The sequence below is a fragment of the Castanea sativa genome, chromosome 9 (genome assembly GCF_040712315.1).
Source record: "Castanea sativa cultivar Marrone di Chiusa Pesio chromosome 9, ASM4071231v1".
In the NCBI taxonomy this organism is placed as follows: Eukaryota; Viridiplantae; Streptophyta; class Magnoliopsida; order Fagales; family Fagaceae; genus Castanea; species Castanea sativa.
The window spans coordinates 16,459,837-16,480,972 of record NC_134021.1 but is presented as its reverse complement, the minus strand read 5'-3'; the positions used below and the strand labels follow the sequence as shown (position 1 = coordinate 16,480,972).

Genomic DNA, 21,136 nt, shown 5'->3' with positions numbered 1-21,136 from the left:
TGCCTTTTTCATTATGTAAGTGCACAAAAATGGATTGAATGGACCAAAGTGGACACAGATGGACTGAAGTGAATAAAATAGGACTGAATTGGACATAATAGGACCAAAGTGGACTGAATAGAACCGAAGTAGAAAAAATAGGACCAAAGTGGATAGAATGGTCCAAAATAGACCGAATAATACTTAATGGACCAAACGGAACCAAAGTGGATAGAATAGACCAAATAGGATTGAATGGGCTGAATTGGACCGAAGTGGACTTAATCGAACTGAAGTGTACATAGAGGACCGAATAGAACCAATGTGGACTGAATATGACCGAATAGGACCAAAATAGACCGAATTAGACCAAAGTAAACCGATTGGACCTAATGGGACTATATTAGACCGAATAGGACCAAAGTGAAAAGAATAGACCGAATAGAACTAAAGTGGATCGAATATGACCAAATTAGGCCGAAGTGGACCAAAATGGACTAAATAGAACCAAAATGGACCGAGTAGACGTAATAGGACCAAATCGGACCGAATAGAACCAAAGTGGACAGAATAGACTGAACAGGACCCAAATGGACCAAATAGAACCAAAGTGGACCGAATAGACCGAATAGGACCAAATAAGACCGATTAGGACAAGAGTGGACATAATAGACTGAATAGGACTAAAATGGACCGAATAGAACCAAAGTGGACTGAGTGGACCTAATAGGACTAAATTGGACCGAATAGGACCAAATTAGACCGAAGTTGATCGAGTAAGACCGAAGTAGACCAAGTAAGACTAAAGTGGATAAGAATGGTCCAAATATGATCGAAGTGGACTCATAATCTCTGGGTTGCCTTTTCAATTGGTCCATTTAGTGGACATAATCTCAATGATTTTTCATAGAATATGCTATCTTGCTGATTGTATGCTCAATAATTTCCCGTGTTTTCTTTTGTAGCATGTAGTTTAACCAAATTTGGACAGTAACACATCTTTTTTCGGTGTTTATGATCATGGAGGTTAGCATTTGACTTTTATTTATTTTTTCCATATTTTCTTCTCATCTCATTACAAATTTTTTCCAACTAATAAAGTTGGTTTTCAAATTGAAGTTCCCGTCCTTTTGGCTAGTGTTAGCATTTAAAAAAAAAAATTAAATTTCATTACTACTAGGTTTTAAAGACTTCATTAGTTAGTTGATCCATTGTTCACCCCTTATGTGCCTCTTTTGCTGTCTTTACTATAAAATTCCACACATGTCATTAGAGATATCAATTATGATACTTTAGCTACATAGCATTGAATTTACCTTCTCATCTAAACGTGGGTCATCTCTATCAAATTCTTCACATTTTGTCATACTATGTAATGAGCACTAAAGGCCTGTTTGGATTGAAGGGGGAAGAAGAGGAAGTAAAGGAGAGTAGAGTTGACTAAAAATAGGCTAATTTTAGGTAAATTGTACTCTAATTTACTCTACTCTACGTGCTTGTTTGTTTCAACTTTCCCAGTCCAAAAAGCGTGTTTTGCAACCGCCAACCCAAAAAGCCTGTTTGGTTAGGTTCAAAAAGCAACTTTTTGTTAGAAGTTGCATTTTGGGTTTGTGAAGAAAACGTGCATTTGCAAAAAGGAGCTCAAAGCTGCAGTTGCAAAACGCGCATAAACACGTTTTCTTGGTTTTCTTTTTTTCCTAAATTGCCCATAGTTTTTTTTTACTCAAAAATCACAACGGTAACAACAAAACTATTCTTGATCTTTTCTCTCAAACATCTCTAAACTCAGTCTCAATCAAACATTCACAAGAGCTACATTCACAACAATCATTTCTCTTAAACATCTCTAAACTTAAGCATAATCAAAATACAAACTCAAAAACACATTCTTAAAATTAATCAAATTATAACAATAAAAGCAAAAAAAAAAAAAAAAAAAAAGACAGAAGCCATCTGACCCATAGTGGAGCAAGCAAGCAACTCACGGTGGAGCAAAAAAGAGACAACACTTGCTTGTCTCCTGCGATCAACGGTGGAGCATGCAATCGCTTGTTCTTAATTTCTCTGTTTTTTATCATTGCTAGAGAGTGTTCAAGTAGAAATAGAAAAAGTAAAAGAAAGAGAGAGCTGGAGAAAGGGAAAGTGTGATCCAGAATGCACTAGAAAAAGAAAAAGAAGGGTAGATAGAGATGGGAGTGGGGTAGGTGTGTGGTGGAGAAAAAAACCAAGAGAAAAAAAAAGAAAAAAAAACGTATGGATGTAATAAATTTGGAAAAATAATATAAAAATAAGAAATGACAATTAAGAAATGCTACCATAATATTTTCACAATAAATTTTAAGTAATAGATTGTTATTAGCTAATATTGGTGAGTAAAAAAATAATTTCAGTGGTGGGTTCAAATTAGAACTAGTAACAACTTTCCACATAAGATTTTGATATGATTCTTGTGAAAGTATTGCGAAAAATATTGTGAAAGTATTGCAAAAAATGTACTGTTCACTCTTCAAATAGTACAAAAATTTGTAGAGGCTGTTGGAGATGCTTTTACAACTTTTTTTTCATAACAGTGATGTTATAGAGTATGTGGTGGTGAAAAAATAGTGAGTACTAGAACAACTCATTTTTAAAAAAAAGTGTTAATAAAATTTTATTTTACAAAGATTAATTTTAAATTAGTATTGTGAAAATATTGTGACATTTTATTATATTTCTAAACTTTTTAAGTTAGTACTATTTTTCTTTAGAAAAAAAACATTATTATTGACAGAATATTTTTATAACAATTTCATAATAAAGTTTACATAGTAAGTTGTTATTAGTTCTCATCTAGACCTACTAGTGATATATTTTTTTTCTTACCATTAACAACTTGTTATATAGACTTTATTGTGAAATTTTGTGAAAATATTGTGTCCATAACTTGCATTAAAAGAGGTAATTAAAATAAAGAATTCTCTTTATATAGACATTGTCCTTTTTAGTAATTTACTCCTCAAACTGCCACTTTTATAAGTGCTAGCCAAACACTCAGTTTTTTCAAAAAAACACTTTTTAACAATTTTTACCAAACACTCAGCTTTTTAAAAAAACACTTTTTCATACTGCACTTTTTGAAACTCCACTTTTTCAAAAAACTCAGTTTCAAAAAGTTGAACCAAACTTACCCTACTTCCCCTCACTCTCTCACAATCCAAACAGACTATAAAGATTTTCAATTTTCTGTTGATGAGATCAGGGAAATCATGTTTTTTCACATAAAGTTATTTAGTATGTTTACTTTTATATGAGTCCATAAATGATATCTTAATAAAAAAATTGTGTCCCAAGCATTGTTTATGTAAAATAGCTAATAGATTTTAGGTTTGGGTTACTGGTCCATGACCACATAAACTAGATCCCCTGATTTGCTTCAAAATTGTACATACCTTAAGGGTCCGTTTGGATACAATTAAAACTGAAAACTGAAAAATACTGTAGCAAAATAATTTTTTAATGTGTAAAAAACAGTGTTCACCCTTAAAATTACTATTCATTGGCCAAAAATCACTGTTCATGGACAATGAACAGTGAACAAAGCGCGTCCCAGAGAAAGGAAAAATTAAAACCCATCGGTAGTGTTCATGGAAAAAGTCAACAATCACGGCTTGAAAAAAAAAAAAAAAAAACTCTGAAACGCCAGACGCGTGATTTTCAGCCCGATCCAAATGCTCTCTTCGTTTGGATAGAACTGAAAACTGAAAATACTATAGCAAAATAGTTTTTAAATATGTGAATAGTGCCGTTGGACCTATTTTTAATATAAAAAAATGTTGAAAAGTGAAGTTTGTGGGTCCCGTAAACAGTGCACGAGACCCACTTATACACAGAAAAATATCTGAAAAGTCTACTTTTGCGGCTACTGTTCATGCACAGTACATAAACAGTAGCCGTTGTCCCTTAAAAGCTGCGCAGTAAAAAAAAAAACTTAAACTTGAACTAGAAACGTATACACAGATAAGCTGGATCCAAACGCCACCCTAGAGTGATGCAGGTTTTGGAAGGGTAAATAGTAAATAAACTCTAACACACTGGACAAATAGTAAATAAAGCATGACAAATTCATTTTAATGTCTAAGAGCATTCACACCAGCTCAGTTAAAAATTTGTAAAATAAAAGAAAGTACAATTTTTACACATTGTATGCAAAAAAAAACCCACATCAGTAGGTGTATAAATAGCAAAAAATGTGGAAATCCATACACGAGCTACAGTACCGTGTAAATATACACGAGCACTGTAGCTCGTGTATGGATTATTTTATTCCAGAATAGTTCGCTCCATTATTCCTCTCTCTTCTCCGTTCTCAACGAACTCAACAAATTCAGTATCATCCACAGAAAAATTAACACAGCTACTCATTAACAAACTCAGACATACACTTGCTCAAAAAAAAAAAAAAACACAGATACACAAACACACCCACGATGCTTTGGTCGGCGGAGCTGCGGATCGGAGCTGGGATCGGTGGTGCTGGGGATCGGAGCTGGGATCGGTGGTGTGTGGATCGGAGATCGCGGCTGGGCTCGGCGTTGCGTGGATCGGAGATCGCGGCTAGGCTCGGTGTGGATCGGAGATCGCGGCATGGATTTTACTGAGGGTGGATCGGAGATCGCGGTTGGGCTCGGTGGTGCGTGGATCGGAGATCGCGACTAGGCTCGGTGTGGATCGGAGATCGCGGCTGGGCTCGGCGGAGGGTGGATTGGAGATCGCAGCTGGGCTCGATGGTGCGTGGATCGGAGATCGCGGCTAGGCTCGGCGTTGCGTGGATCGGAGATCGCGGTTGGGCTCGGTGTGGATCGGAGATCGCGGCTGGGCTCGGTGTGGATTGGAGATCGCGGTTGGGCTCGGCGGTGCGTGGATCGGAGATCGCAGCTGGGCTCGGTGGTCGTGGATCGGAGATCGCAGCTGGGATCGGAGATCGGTGCTGTAGATCGGAGATCGGAGCTGGAAAATGGGTAGAGAGAGAGAGAGAGCAAAAGAGAAATAAGAGAAGGAGAGAGAGAGAGAGAGACATGAATCAGAAATGAAGAGAATAAATGAAGAGAGAGAGAGAGAGAGAGAGAGAGAGAGAGAGAAATTACCAAAAAATGAAGAGGAGACGCGTGGCAGTTGGAGAGTAATAATAAAAAAAAGTGAGGAAATTATTATTTAATTAATAGAGGGAGTAGGATAGATGAACTGATGTGGGTGATTTGTAAAAATACATGTGTAAAATTTTAAAAGAAATTTTTTTGTGTAAAATAGAGAAAATTTTTATACGAGCTGATGTGTTTGCTCTAAACTCGTCATTTCAAATAGAGTTTTCCTTGAAGCCCTTCAAGAATTTCCCGCCTTTTCGAAAATGTAAAACACATTTCCCAGCTAAAGGTACCTGAAGAGAAAAACAAAACCAAGCCTTTTCAGTTTTAGGGTTCACACCATTGTCCAGTTGTTCTTTCAAAACTCAGACCACGCCAGCAAATGTCGACGTGGCAGATATTCTCCGACGCCGGCAGCGAATTCCGGTGGGAACCCTCCGATCGAGACCTCCAAATCAAACCCGACGATGATTCACCAAATGGCAGAAGCACTCGTCTCCCTTCAATGTCCGACCTCGCTCTCCAAGGCAATCTCTCTCTCTCTCTCTCTCTCAATCTATCTGTTAGCTTTGTTTTCTGTGGCTCAATTTTCTGATTTGGTTCGCTACAGGATGTGCAAAGCTTCTGGAGAATCGTAGCGAAGGATTTGGGAGCTCTCCGATGTTCCGAACCGGGTTGGGGAAATCGGTTGCGGTGAAACAGTCTTCGTTAGCGAAGGCCTTATCGGTTCTCGGAGACGATGCTGAGATTAATTCAGGTACCACAATCTCACTCTTTCAATTTTCATGTATGTGTTTGAATTATTAAAAAAAAAAAAAACCCTATGCTTTTGGTGGTATCGAAGTTTGGGAAATTTCTGTGATTTTTGATATACTATTGTGTTACACAGTCCTCTTGTGGTCAGTGGTGTCTTAAATTTTGGCTATGATATAATTTAATTTTTTTGGGCACCAAGAACAAATTGGGGCTAACATTTTATTGCTGCATAAGTCTGATTCTTAAGAAAGTGAAAGACACAACTTGATTGCATTTCTATTAGTATGAAAGACTTAATTTGAATTGGCTTTTGCTTTATTGAAAGCTAACAATAATTGAGAGTAAGAAACTCACATTTATTTTCTTCTTTTAGTTAATTTTTTGTTATTGCTTTTGATAATTCGATAGTTGGGGGGGGGGATTTGAACACTGGATGTCTCTTAATGGGAACACTGGATGTCTCTTAATGGAAACACCAGGATGTGCTAGTTAAGCTACTAGGCTCTTGGCTTGTTAATCTTAGATGTATAACATCTATATTATGTGCCTCTCTGATTTATCTTATTTTCATCGTAGAAGAGAATTTACACCTTTTTAAAACCGTGCCTTTTATAAGGTATAGCTATACTTATGCCATTTTATTGTTTAAGTGAAATAAGCTTAATGAAAATAAGCTATAGTCTAAAACTTGCTCTATCTGTCCCTTTTCCCTTTTTTTTTTTTTTTTTTTCAGTTTTGAATCGTGACTCTTAATTTAAACTCATGGAAAAAGAGTATTGGCTTTTTAAATAAAGTAAAGGGTAAGTTAGGAAAATTGTCTATGTCAACTTTTACTAGTGGACAATATTTTGAGACATTTGAGAATGAAATTGTGGACAAACGAAATGGGATGGAGGGAGTACTCATTTGAAACAATCATGTAGTTATGTCTTGGTCTTTTCAAGAATTTTTGTGAACTCATGCATGATGTGCAGGTCGGGTGCTAGCTAGAGATAATGGATTTGGTTCTGCAAATTCTCTCTTCCAGACAGGCTCAGGGAAAATGGTCAATATATCTTCGGACGGCCTTGTTAGAGCCAAGACATTGTTGGGATTGGAAGAAGATAATGATAATAGTGTTTTTCAAGGCCTACAACATTCAGTGAAGCCCTGTAATACCAATGGATCATTTGGATGGAAAAGTTCATCTGATATGGAAATGAGAGAGGGTGTGAACAATTGTGAGATTAACAATTCCACATCAGTTACAGGGTCTTCGTTAGTTTCTAAGATTGGTTTAGAAGGAACTAGGTTGAAGAATCAGGAAAATCCAAACCTTATGCAACCCGAAATGTATAATTCTGCTCTCAAACCACCTCCAATCAAGTTCCATACTGCAGGTGGAAGATCTATTTCTGTCTCTAGTGATGCACTAAAACGTGCAAGGAGTCTTCTTGGCGATCCAGAATTGGGAACTTTCTTGAATGAAGGGGATGGAAATGATTCAGTTTTTTCATTTTCAAAGGAGACAAGATTCAATGGTGCTTTGTCAAATGACGGAAATGATCCTTGCACTCCCTTTTCTTATAAGGAAATGGCAGAGAGTAAAAATATGTTGAAAGTTTTTGTGTCCCCCTTGCGATCATCTTCAAATCAAGTGCGGTCGTCAGTCAAGTCAAAACATATTGTTTCTGGGAATAACTTGATCGAAGAATTTGATGCTGTTCAACATGAAAATGCTAGTGGGTTAAATATTAATGCGTCTTCTCTACAGAAACCCCGAAGCAACAGCCAAGTTGATCCTAATACAGTGGCCAAAAGTTCTTTATCAAATGGTATCAGTTCAAGGATTAATGCACCTCGAAAGTCACCAGCCAGGCCTTTGGTTGATATTTCAAATACTATTGGCACAACTTGCAAAAATACTGGACAAATGAATGGCGTAAAAAGAATACTAGGAAGGAGTTCTGTTTCTCCATTCAAAAGGCCCCGTTCCAAATTCTCCACCCCTTTAAATAAGGATGTTCCATTTATTTCCAATGGTAAAATTCATGCTGGTTTTTGAAATAGCTTTGTGTCTTTGTTGATATAGTGCTCCTCAATTCATCTACATGTTCCATCAGGATTATCTACTTTAGCATCTGATCATTCATGTTGCAAAAGAAGGATTTCTGAACGATACCCGTTTCAGACGTCGAGAATGTATGTCAAAGAATATTTTAAAGTGCCTCTGTCAGATCAGAATATGGTACATAGACTATCAGTGCCGATATTTATCCTCTAGAGTTTCTTTGCTTTTGGCATTGATTCTAATTTACGTGTCCACATGAATACAGTTGGATCTTTTGTCAGACCAGGTCCGATGGATGAAATCAACTGATGCAGAAAAGTACATGTTTCATGATGTATCTGGCTTAAATGGCATTGGACCAGAGGCTTTTCTCCACATGCTGGCTCAGTCTGGAGCATCCTTGCAATATGCTTCAAAAGAGTAAATTATCTAACTTATCAAAAAGAGTAAATTCTCTACTGCATTTCATTTTCAATCTTTTACACCCCTCCCTCTTGTGGGCTGGAAGAACATTTTTTAAAGTTACATTGCTTCTTGGTTTGCAAATGCTATATTGATCTTTGCAAACTTTGGTGACAATTTTAGCTTTACATAATGTATCATTGAGTTGCATGTGATTGTTGACATAGAGTTGGGCTGCCCATGTTATTATTAAATAGGTTTGGTCCGGTAATATGGATTGGTTGACTTATGCAGCAACCTTGAATTTGGCTATTGTGAACACTGTTTATGGGTCTTCAGCAGTGCTGTTGTTGATGGCTTAATGCTCTTTTATTAGTTTTTAAAATATTTTATTCTGTATCTTAGTTTTTGTTTAGCATTTTAAGTTATCTGTCTATCTAGATGGGTCATCAATCACTACAAGTGGATTGTTTGGAAACTGGCATGTTATGAGAGATGCTATCCAGAAATAGCTGCTGGAAAATTCTTGACAGTGTCCAATGTGCTCGAGGAATTGAAGTATAGGTATCTAATTATTGTATTGGTTATACATTTAGTCCTGTGTGTATAAGACATCCATGAGAACAATATTGTATGCATTTACATAGATATGAAAGAGAAGTCAATCATGGTCACTGTTCTGCAATCAAGAGAATTCTGGAAGGGGGTGCATCACCTTCTTCAATGATGGTTCTATGCGTTTCAGCTATTTGCTCAAATTCTGACCTAAAGAATGAGACTTGTTCCGTGGCAGTAATTGGGGCTGAAAATAGTAATGTGACAAAGGTTGAACTAACTGACGGGTGGTAAGAATATGCCTTGACACATGCTTTGATGGTTACACTACATCAAGAAGTTCTTTGGCATGTAATATCACCTTGTCTCACAGGTATGCAATAGATGCTGTACTGGATGAACCACTGTCAAAGCAGCTTGCTGCTGGAAAACTGTTTGTGGGGCAGAAACTTCGGGTAAGACTTTCATTACTATGTTTTTTTTTTCTGCCTTCCTTTGATTAGAAAATTTCCTTTAGAATTGCCTCTTCCTTACAGTTTATTTTTCCCTGTGAAGATCTGGGGAGCAGGATTATGTGGCTGGCTTGCGCCTGTTTCACCCCTTGAGGTTCTTTCTGGTTTATTTTGTTGTTGTTGAATTATTGGAAATGTTTACCTTGTCTTTACAGGCTTGTCTGAGGCTTTTGCTTCAATTTCAGGTGTCGAGGACAGTTAGTTTGCTATTGCACATGAATGGCACATATAGAGCTCATTGGGCTGATCGGCTGGGATTCTGTAAGCATTGTTTGGGTTGTCTAAATTTTTGTTTATTTCCAGCCTTATATGGCGTAAGAAATATATGCAATTTTTCTTTTTGCCTTCTAATGCATGGTCCTCAAATCTATTTCCTTAGGTAAAGGTGTTGGTTCTCCTTTAGCATTTTGGTGCATTAAGAGTAATGGTGGTCTAGTCCCTCAGACTATAGTTGGAGTCACACGAATATACCCTGTCCTCTACAAGGAGAGGTAATTTAAAAATGATATAGTTTAAAGTTCTCTTCAGTACATTCTGAATGCTAAATTGTTCCTTTTGCTTTCATCTAGGTTAAGTAATGGCGGGTCTATTGTCAGATCGGAGAGGATGGAGTGTAGAATGGTGCAAGTATATGATCAGAGGTGACTTTATTCTTCCATAAGAAGACAAATTTAAATGGTTTACCTTCTTGAAAATATTCATTGATAGTGTTTACTTGATCTATAAGTAGATGTCTGTGTAGCCTATTCAAAATTTTAAATATTTATTCACTCTAGTAGTTCTATGATTTTTTGTCATTGAACTATGTTCATTAATCATGTCTGTCATACTTTTTCTGATCATTTAGAGTCTAAAGCATGTTGTTGCACTTGGTCTTGCTAGAAAGCTTGGATAGGGATATGGCAAATGGGTACAATACGTAAAGATCTTAATGATACAAAAGGAGAGTTCTCACTTATGCCGAATACGTGAGTTACAGCAAAGAAAAAGATATATAGACTATAGAACCTATGCAATGAATATACGGATATACATATAGCAATGAGAAATCAATGGAATATGTCTACATGTGGGGCACACTCCTTAGAGTGATTTGCCCTGTTTGATCTTCCAAAATTAGAGGTGCTTCTGCAGTAGCTGTTGGGTATATATATGGAAGAGAGCTTGCTGTCATAATCACAAAATTAGCACTATCATCAATAGGAACTCTTTCCTTAACACAATACAATTTAGAAACATTGATACTAAAATCCTTGAAAGAGTAAAATGCAGTATAGCAAGGATATGCTAATGAAGTATCATATTTGTATAAGCAAATGTAAAGTAATATCTATTTCAAATGTGGCCCCCTTTTACTTTTCGGTGCACTTAGTATTCTTTTGAAGTTTAAACAGGACCATGGAAAAATGAGCAGTTTATGAGATAATTTTCCTCTTAATGATGCAAAAGCGTCTCTAACCTACAGTAATGACTCCAAACATTCATTTTGCCTTTGTTCTATTTTTCTTTGTTTGCATTGATGTAGTGCAAATTTTGTTTCTCTCTCTATATGAGTTTTGTTTGGCTGCAGGCGATCTACTGTTGTAGAAGGCATTGTTTCTGAGTTTCAAAGAGGCATAAAAGGTTCACATATTTATAATGACTCTGACAGCGATGAAGGAGCAAATATTTTAAAGATACTAGAGACAGCTGCAGAACCTGAAGTTTTAATGGCAGGGATGAGTCCACAGCAACTAACTTCTTTCACCACTTATAAAGCAAAACTAGAGGTGGGTTTCAGATGCTTTGCTTAAAGAAAAGTACAACTATAGTATGAGATTACTAACTATGGTCATTCTGAAATTAGGCAACCAGGCAGTCAGACATGGAGAAATCAATTGAGAAAGCTTTGGAAGATTCTGGTTTAGGAGAGAGGGAAGTCACCCCATTTATGAGGGTGAGAGTAGTTGGATTAAACAATAAAATTTCTGACAGAAAGGACAGCCCTAAAGAAGGGTTGATAACAATCTGGAACCCAACAGAGAAGCAGGTGAATCCAATGGTGTTGTTTTGCTTTACTTTGACCCTATTGATATTGAGTTTGCTCATTCCCCCTCATCCAGCCCCTTTTCTCTCTACTTTCCCCCCAATTCCACAATCCCCCTATGATGACTATGTTCCCTTTCCCTGAATCTCATTTGCTAATACGAATATTATGTAGTGTCTTTTAAGTAATTTGTTAATTTGCTTACTATTGTGACAGCAATATGAGCTGGTTGAGGGACAGGCTTATGCTGTTTCAGGGCTTGCACCAATTAATTCTGATGCACATACCCTATACTTGCAAGCAAGAGGATCCACTGCCAAATGGAAGCCTTTATCTTCCCAAGAAACTGAACACTTTAAGTAAGTTTCCTTGTACTTCCTGTAAGTAAATTTTTTTAATAATTGAGTCTAGCTCATGGTTATTCCTGTAGGCCATTTCACAGTCCTCGGAAAGCAGTCTTATTGTCAAATTTAGGAGAAGTTCCTCTTTCCAGGTGAATTTCATATCTTATCCTTCTTTTCTGATGTTTTTGCCTATCCTCTACTTTCTTTTCTTTCAAACTTGTACAGAGACAAAAGTTGTAAACTTTTTATTGGTTCTTTCTGTTCTTCAGTGAATTTGATATTGCTGTGGTCATTGTGTATGTGGGAGAGGTTTTTAAAACTCCCCATCAAAAGAAACAGTGGGTGTTTGTGACAGATAGCTCCATTTCTGAGTCGCAGTCAGAAGAATTATCCAATTCTTTACTTGCCATCAGATTCTGCTCACCATTCATTGATGATGATTCATTTGCCCCAGTCAACTCTAATCTTGCAGGATCCACAGTGAGTAATTTCACATTCAACTCCAATTTATCTTTTAATTAGTTGAGGCATTATTAGAGACCACTTTGGGTGTTTTAGCAAATAAGAGCTCACATGTTAAGATTTGATTCAATTCCACTAAGGATATGTAATCTTCATGGAAATTTCCTTTGTTCTCATAATTATACACTTTGAATAGGAGTAAAGGAATTAAATGGCTGATTGCTTCATAAATCATAACTGAGACAACCACAAGCTGATAACTAAATAAGAAAGCTATTTTTTTATATAAGTAAGATGTATTTTCAAAAGGCTACTTTATGCATGAAAAGCACAAAGCAAACCAAAATTTACAAAGAAACGAAAGAGAAAAAAAAGAAGAAAACCAAGAAGAAAATTAATTACAAAATAGGAGAGAACAAAGGAACGAATGGAGAGAATCACTAGACGTGAGTCCCTAAGCTTGTGACCAGTCGAATAGAGATCCACTAAAAAAAGCAAACAATTGATTTTCGGAGCTATCCAAGTCCTCAAATGTCTGCCGATTGCGCTCCTTCCAAAGACATCACAATAAGCACAAAGGAATTAAATTCCAAATGTTAGACGAGTGTTACCCCAACCAATTCCACCAAACAAAGAGCAGACTGGAACCGTTCTTAGTAAGACCCACAGAATCTCAAAAGATTTAAAATTCCACAACCAATGAGCCATCTCACAATGAAGCAATAAGTGATCCACAGCTAGTGATTCGAGCTCTAGATTTTTCTTGATTAACTAACACAATGCATAGTCATTTTGGAAGAATCTCTTACCCAGAGCATAAAAGTTTAATACACATACTTGTAATGGTTTTTCGTTATAGAGATTGTCAAAGGCTCTTCTACTTAAAAATTAACTTATAATTAAATTTGGTTTTCATGTTTTAGTTTTCAAGACACTTGCAATATGCACTTGAATCCCTCTTGCTTCCCGGAGACAGATCGTGATCCCCTTCTCTTGAAGTTTCTGGGTGACAGCTTTTATGTTTCCACATTGCAGGTTGGCTTCTGTAATCTTATCAAGAGATCAAAGGACCAAATGAATCATCTCTGGGTAGCAGAATCTATGGAAAATTCAATATACTCTCTGAATTTTGATTCTCCCCATTGTTCTCACCTCAAAAATGCAGCTGCCTCTGCTCAGAGATGGGCAAAACTCTCTAGCTCGGTCTGCCTTTTGAAACTTTCATATCTTGTTGATAGCATTTGCTGCATGTTTTTCCGCTGTCATAAATTTCTGTACTTGTTTCACTTGCTGCAGACTATTGATAAGCTTAGGGAGAAGGTTTTGTTAATTATTGGTGATTGCGAAGGCTAGATAATCTGATAATGAATGGAGTTGATACAATCGGACTAGTAAGTCTTCATATCCCTAAATGGATTGTTATTTGTTTTTTTAAAATCAATGAGAGGGTATCTGGCTCTTACAGGTTATTTGTTTCTAATCTAAAGATTCCTCCATATTGGTGCTGGTTCCAGCGCAAACCCAATGGATATAGTGAGCACGTCATTTGGAATGCTTGAAAGACTTCATTTTGCTGGTACAATCTGATTCTTGAAAACCTCTTCTTTGTGCTTCAACTCTATAATTATTGATGTTAAAGAAAACCTAAGCAAGTCACTAACATTTAATTAGCAGTGCAATGTTCCATGGAAGAATATGGAAATATTGCACTGTGTGCAGGGAAGTAAGTCATTTTAAGCATCTTCAGTTTTGAGCCAATTGCCATAGTTTTAGAGGTTTTGGTTGATTGAGCATGTATAGTTCTGGAAGTTGCAAATGAATTTTTCTTTCAGCAAGTCAAACCCAGTTAAGATTCTGTAAAATATTCAGTAAGCACCATTTTGGGTGGAGGGGAAGGCCCGGAGTGTAATGCAAATGTGAAATTGCTGAGAGGGCTGAAGTTGGTCTAACGTATAGTCGGTAAAAGGGGTACCTTTCCCCAATGGTCAATGAAGAAGCTATGTACGTATAATGAGAAATTATAATGTTCGTTTGATTCGATAGTGCTTGTTTTTTCCAATTGTTATTTTTTAGTATCTTGTGAACCATAATTCATATAGACTACATTTTAAAATGTTAATTGTTAAGTCTATTTTTTTGGCTAGGGGTAAATCTAAATTTATATGCTCTGCATAAGAGCATGCCTTAGTTTCGAATCATATTATTAAAATAGAAGTACGTAGTTTCGAATCAAATTATTAAAATATATTACAAAGGAGTCAAACACTTATAAAAAGATGGTATTGTACCTTAAGAAATAGAATGAATCAATACAACAGTTAATTAAAGAAAAAAGTTATTAAGGATCATAAGATCAAACTTGGCCCACTCCAAAACTAATCTACCAGGAGAAATTTTATTTATATATATATATTTTATGTAGGAAATTATTGCCAGTACTAGTATAGATGTTTTAAAACAAATGATTGGTTGATTAAACTATTGTTTTATTTATAGAATTTTATATGAATTCTAATTTAAACTGAAGATTTTATATGTATTAAAACGTGCCTGCTACTAATGCGAATAAATTAACTATACGAGTTAATTGGAACCTGATCTCCACAGCTTTTTCCTATTTCCTTCTTCAAAGGAAAAAAAGAAGATTTTTCTGGTGTAATACTTTTTTTGGTACATTATTTTTATTTGTAGGGAAACATGTATGGTTGAGCCTACCCTTGGGTTCAATTTTGATTAGGGTCCAACTAATGTCAGTCCATCCCAGAGCACAGGTCAGGCCTGGTTTAAATTCATGCTCCGAATGGATGAAAATGAGACTACTCCAGTTCCAAATCACAACTTTGCTACCAGGCCCAAAATCATCTTCCTATTTTCAAAGAAGCTTGACCACTTTTGTTGTCTAGGAGGCCTAGAACAAACTTTCGATAAATGATCAATAAATCTACGAACACAGCTAATTCACAATTTTCTATTTACAATTGTTGAGATTATAAATTTTCAACAATATAATAGACAATAAAGTAGTGTAAATGATGGGCTTATATATAAAAATCAATAACAGTTTGCTATCTTGTGCAAAATGTTGTGAAAATGGTTGTGTATTGTTAAAGTAAACAGACAAGATGATGAGTGTACAAAAATTATAGGTGTTAATCAACTTTTTAATAAATAATTGAATATGATTTGAAGTGCAACATGAATTCCTGGTGCCCTTAAGGCTATTGGATCACAATTGAATGTATGCAGTCCTCCATTCTCTTTCTTAAAGAATCCTTATCCATCTTAAGTTCACTTTTGGACAAGTCAAAACTCAATGCCAAAAATTTTTAGAAGGCTCAAAACATTTTTAATAATAAATTAAGCAAATTGCCTCCAAATGAAAACATGCAATTCACCATAGTTAAGTGGTAACACACCCAATGAATTTGCATTCAAATGAATCAATTTCTTATTCACTTCTCATTAGTGATAATAGCAATGAAATTCTCATTTTTAAATGCATAAATTAATAGAATATCAATTGTTACAAGCAACCATTCTCCTTGTGAATGGAAACAAAACTCAAAATTCCCTTTTCAATTGCTAATTTGCTACAGGGAACCACTAAAAAGACCTTTCTAGTTTACATTTGTTTTTACAAAGAATGGAATAGCAACTCATTCCATACATCAGGTACACCTGGCAAGCACCAGTGTATGCAATCAGAGTAACTTGGAGGGTTTGACAATTGTTCAGGTTTCAGTGTCTCCCAAAACTTGCGGTAAATTGAAGGGTGGCCATCTTTGCGATACTCTGAGAGTTGAGTAATATTAAGAACGGAAACCTTTGAACCTAACCTGCTAAGTACCTTCTCTACCATGTGCATTGTAGGCAAGTCAGAACCACTTCCCCAGTAGCCCTCAAAATCTATAGGGGTTTTCTCATCATAGCAATTGCCTTCACTTCCGTGTTTCCACTCTCGATTCCTGAATTATAACAAGTTTTATGAAAATGATGAGAAGATGCTATAAGAGCCTACCTCCCAGCGGTGGTAGTGGGGATATGAAGCATTGAAGTAGGATATTGAAAATATGACCATGTCCTTAGTCCTTACACATGAAATTTAGTAGACAGTTTAGAATGCTCCTTTATAAAATATTAGGATAGACTATTTTCCATTTGGGCCATTAATTGTCATAAATTTTCCCCAACTATTATCTAGGCCTTTTTTCTTCCTATTTATCCTGTGGCCAGATCAAAATGTAAGCCATTGATTATTGAATACTGATCTAAAATATGAGAAATCCATTTCTATTTGAACTTTCTGGACCCTTAATAATTTAAAGGTAGGATTATGGTCTAGTTTCCAATTATCAAGATACAAGTGCCTTGTTTAATAAACTGGCTACAAACACAGGATAAACAGAAGGTCAAGACATCTTTATATAAACAGCAAGCACTAATTTTAAAAGAGTTCTAAGAATAGATGACAAGAAAATGTTCATATTGACACAATGATCTAAGCCAATTATATTGGACCCATGGCCAACTATGACTGTAATTTATTTTCAATCAAATATAAATTTCTTAGATCAGACTTCAAGCATCATTTTATGAACCATTCTGAGCATCAACGATTCTATATCCAGCTTTAAATACAAACCCAGGAAACATGCTAGATGCTACTTCTAATTTTTTTTTTGAATGAAAAATGCAGTCATAATATTCGAGGGAAGAAACAATCCAAAAGTGGCCTTGGAATATGCATGAGTTTTGCTTAAAACTGAAAGGAATTGCAAATTAATATTGGAGATGGATGGAAAAAAAGGGTTTTGGCACTCACCAGAGATGCGTTGGGGACATGGTAACAAAAAAGACTCGCTTCTTCAGGGGATCCACTTTAGAAGCAACCCAGTCTGCCCATGCTCCCATGGCCAATTCCATGGCTCCAAGTCCATCTAATTCTTCACAAATCCCATTTTTTCCAGCACTCCATCTACACACACAAAAAAAAAAAGGGGTTTGAGGATACCAATTAATAATTTTTTCTATATAACTCATTTTTCTAGTTAGATGCTTAGTTGGTTCTACTATACTTACAATAGCTTAACTGGACCTTGTCGCCACCACAAGTACGTGTTGAAAACTAATATATCAGCATGCTCCCACTTTGATGCATGCTTCAGAACTGAATCAGGACGGATTATCCGTTCATCCAATCTGTGATTCACTGGGTCATCAGAATTAGATTCAACAAGTAATGGAGCCCAGAGAAATTCCACAGTTGCATTATATTCCTGCAAATCACACAAAGATATAACAATATGAAATTCTCAATATCTTTCAAAAGTCACGATCTTCTCCTCAGTCATAAGCAAAAACAATTTGCTTTTCTAGAGGGGGTTATCTTGCTTACCTCTGCTTGAAAATGGTAAGAGGCGCATTTGGCGACATAGATCTCTTATTGGCTGGAATCACTGACTGTAACAAACACACCATTGATATCCATTGCCCTCGGTTTAATGAATCCCCTACAAACATTAGCCTTTTCCCTCTCAACTTCTCCCACATTTCAATCACATTCCATCTACAAAACAAGCCCACCAAAAAAAAGAAAACAAAATCAATTTTCTTCCAATTAAAAAGAATCTCAAAATCCCAATAAACTACATACCATTTTTTGCAGTTCTTTAGTAAGGAAGAGTTTAGTGTGAACTTGTGTTTAATTTATTCACAACTTCCAATTCTATGAAATTCAAAAATCTTGATTTCACTCTAAATTATACTTTGCATCTATCACAAGAGTAGTGTTTTTTACACACAACCCCAAAAGCAATTGAAATTGTGACTTGAAGTCATGATTTCCAAGCAACAAGTTTAATCCATATCACAAGATTCAAATGCACTCCAAATTCACTAGCACAAAAAAGAGACCAAGGTGTAAATTCAGAAATTAGCCTCAAATTCCATGCTTGATTCTATTAACCAAAAAAAAAAAAAAAGCCCTCAACTTTCAAATCCAAGACACCCAATTAAAAGAAATCTAAAATCCCAATTATATGAACAAATTTTTTTTTTATCAGTACATTAGTAAGGCAGCATTTATAGTGAACTTAACTTGTGCCTTAATTTAGTCACAAGTTCCATAATAAAACCCTGATTACACTCTAAATTTATACTTCACATATATCACAAAATTCAAATTTAGTCCAAATTCAATAGCACAAAAAAGAAACCAAGTTGTAAATTCAGAAATGCCTCCTTAAATTCCATGCTTATATTCAAAAAGAAAAATTCAATGCTGATAAAGCTATATTGAAACCAACAAGAAAAAGAAAAAGAAGAAGTACCTCTTCAAATTGCACTCGTGGGGTTGCCACCTCCAATACTGGTACCCCAAATCAGGCCTCCCATGCTTGTGACACGCCAATTGGTCCGACATGTACGGACACTCCGACTCATTGTACAGTGGATACGAGGTATTATCAAACACCCATTTGCCCGAAGCCACGTCGCATCTCTCCGATGCCACTCTCCGCCGTTGACCGTCATTACGGTCAACCCAAGCGATTTTCCGACCACTATAGTCTCTGGTGGAGTTGCACTTACTGAATCTATCCAAAACCTCTGAAACCAAACAAACAAAAATTTCAAATCCAAGGCACCCAGTAAAGAAATTAACTTGAATATACAGTAAATTATTTCAAATCCTAGAAACCAAGTAAAGGTATTGACTTTAAGTGGACCCAGATTGTGTAGAGCCATTAAATATTATGGTGAAGAAGAAGAAGATAGATATGGGCTATACCTTGAGCTGGGTTTATACGATTTGCTTTAACAAAAGTGACTGGAGCTTCTTGGTGATGAAGAGCGTGATCTGGGTTTTCTTGGATTTGCCTTATGCTATGTTCATTGTGGAGGATTGTGATAACTATGAAGACTAAAGAGAGAAATGCTATGAGAGGGAAATGGGTTTTCTTTCTATTCCATCGCAGCATCATGGTATAATACAATATCGGATGAAGCAAATCCCAGGTTATCTACTTATCTTCTGTGTGTGTCCGCGCGCGCGCGTCTCTGTCTTGCAAAAGATTTTGACTACAACGTTGGAAAGATCACGAAGTAGGTTTGATATTTGGTTTTGGTCCGAGATTTCAGCTTTACACGTACTATTGTAGGTTAAGACTTTAAGACAATGATTCGGACCATTCGGTGCTTTGGGGTACTAAATGCAATTATAAATGTGCCAATCATGTCCTCTAATTGTTTAAAAGAAAATGTTAAAGTTATTAGAGATGGTTAATTATTATTTGGACTAAATATATTTTAGTCCTAACATTTTGTATTTTTTTTATTTTAATTTTTACATTTTGTTTTTATTACTTTTAATTCTTATACTAATTAACGCTTGATATTTAGGTCATTTCTGTCAACTAATTAATAGCAAAAATTGATGTGACTGACGGTGAAATAAAAAAATAATATAATTATACACATTAATTAATTAAATTTAAAACAAATATTAAAAAAAAAAAAACTCAATAGTTTTTGGGAAGAACATGACTATTAACAATCTTCATGTTCTTCACCAAATCAAGATAAACCCAACCGGCCAACATTCATAATCAATCTTAACACAAAAAATTCTAACAGATTCAACATTGAAACACTTAGTAAATCAAACCCATAAATCCAAGAAATAGACCCTTAAACTCATAACCAAATAATCTTTCATGTTCATCCATACAAGGTTCATAAATCCAAGACCCACAACCTATAAATACGAAACCAAACTCACAATCCTTGACCCAAATCCGCCATCAACAACACCACCCCGCCGATCAAACCCATTTCCCAAAGCAGCAAACACCACCAGCGCCGGAAAAACCCAACCCCATGGAAACCTATAAAAAACTGATCAAACCCACACCACTATTGTCGATCAAACCCAACCCCTAAAGGCTAAAACCTAGAAAAACCTGATCAAAACCACACCACCATTGTCGATCAAACCCAGCCCCAAAAACCCAGAAAAACCCGACCAAACCCACACCACCATCGCCAATCAAGCTAGAAATACCCAGCCCCACGAAAACCTAGAACAACCCGATCAAACTCACACAAACATTGCCGATCAAGCTGGAAGAACCTAGCCCCACGAAAAACTAGAAAAACCCAATCAAACCCATTCCATCGTTGCTGATCAAACTCACACCACCATCATCGATCAAACAACAAAGAGGGAGAGAGAGTCGGGTTTAGAGAGAGAGAGAGAGAGAGAGAGAGAGAGAGAGAAAAGTAAGAGATTAAGATTTAAGAGAGAGTGAGGGATCGAGAGCTTGAACAAAGGAAGAAGAAAAAGAAAGATACAAACACAAAGATGCATTGTGAGAAAGAGAGAGAAAGAGAGGACCTGGAATTGAAATAGAAGAAGAAAAGGAAAGATCAGAAATTTATACAAAGTAGGTTTTTCTAAATGGTGGAGAGAGGACTCAAGGGCATCAATGCGTTATTTTAAATCTTCGATATTTTAAATTTCTAAGCAATCAAACATGTTTAGGGAAGAACATGAAGAATATGAACAATCATGTTCTTCCCAAAAACTAATGAATTTTTATTTTATTTTAATTTTTGTTTTTAATTTAATTAATTAATTTGTGTGATTATATTATTTTTTTTATTCCACCGTCAGCCATGTCAATTTTTACCGTTAGTTGGGTGATGAAAATGACCTAAATGTCAGACGTTAATTGGTTTAGGGACTAAAAGTGGTAAAATCAAAATGGAAAAGTTGCAAAATATAGGGACTAAAAGTGCATTTATGCCTTATTATTTTTAGTGATACATGTAAAAATTGTCATAAATATTTAAATTTGGTAATAGACAACTTATATTATATCCAAAGTCTCTATAGTACATACCAATAATACATGTTGAATTTGTAAATGTGT

At 35.8% G+C, this 21,136-nt stretch overlaps 2 protein-coding genes across 6 annotated transcripts; one reads left to right on the top strand and one right to left on the bottom strand.

The window, feature by feature from the left end:
- The first annotated feature begins 5,383 nt into the window (after positions 1-5,383).
- On the top strand, positions 5,384-14,349 carry LOC142609522 (protein BREAST CANCER SUSCEPTIBILITY 2 homolog B-like). Of its 5 annotated transcripts, none has more exons than XM_075781119.1 (21): positions 5,384-5,626; positions 5,710-5,856; positions 6,830-7,876; positions 7,958-8,082; positions 8,171-8,325; positions 8,749-8,871; positions 8,955-9,152; positions 9,236-9,317; positions 9,418-9,468; positions 9,560-9,635; positions 9,754-9,865; positions 9,944-10,015; positions 10,945-11,143; positions 11,221-11,403; positions 11,617-11,759; positions 11,843-11,893; positions 12,014-12,224; positions 13,242-13,409; positions 13,503-13,597; positions 13,694-13,782; positions 13,881-14,349. In XM_075781119.1, the coding sequence occupies exons 1-19, from the start codon at positions 5,482-5,484 to the stop codon at positions 13,557-13,559; spliced, it is 3,345 nt and encodes a 1,114-aa protein (XP_075637234.1). In that variant the 5' UTR covers positions 5,384-5,481; the 3' UTR covers positions 13,560-13,597; positions 13,694-13,782; positions 13,881-14,349. The 5 variants fall into 5 exon arrangements, with proteins under 5 accessions (XP_075637234.1, XP_075637233.1, XP_075637229.1 ...); XM_075781118.1 differs by having other exon boundaries at positions 11,831-11,893; positions 13,721-13,782; XM_075781114.1 differs by having other exon boundaries at positions 11,831-11,893.
- A 1,322-nt stretch (positions 14,350-15,671) lies between these two features.
- On the bottom strand, positions 15,672-19,384 carry LOC142609668 (protein trichome birefringence-like 35). Its single transcript, XM_075781324.1, is given in 6 exon segments — positions 15,672-16,171; positions 17,029-17,181; positions 17,286-17,482; positions 17,598-17,772; positions 18,536-18,812; positions 18,994-19,384. Coding segments are annotated over 6 exon segments (1,326 nt in total). The 5' UTR covers positions 19,187-19,384; the 3' UTR covers positions 15,672-15,840.
- Between the last annotated feature and the right edge of the window lie 1,752 nt (positions 19,385-21,136).

Excerpts from the sequence above, each read along its gene's own strand:
- LOC142609522 (XM_075781118.1), top strand. The coding sequence starts at position 5,482 with ATGTCGACGTGGCAGATATTCTCCGACGCCGGCAGCGAATTCCGGTGG. Across the intron at positions 5,627-5,709 it reads GTCCGACCTCGCTCTCCAAG|GATGTGCAAAGCTTCTGGAG; the intron begins GCAATCTCTCTC and ends GGTTCGCTACAG. Across the intron at positions 11,404-11,616 it reads GGAACCCAACAGAGAAGCAG|CAATATGAGCTGGTTGAGGG; the intron begins GTGAATCCAATG and ends CTATTGTGACAG.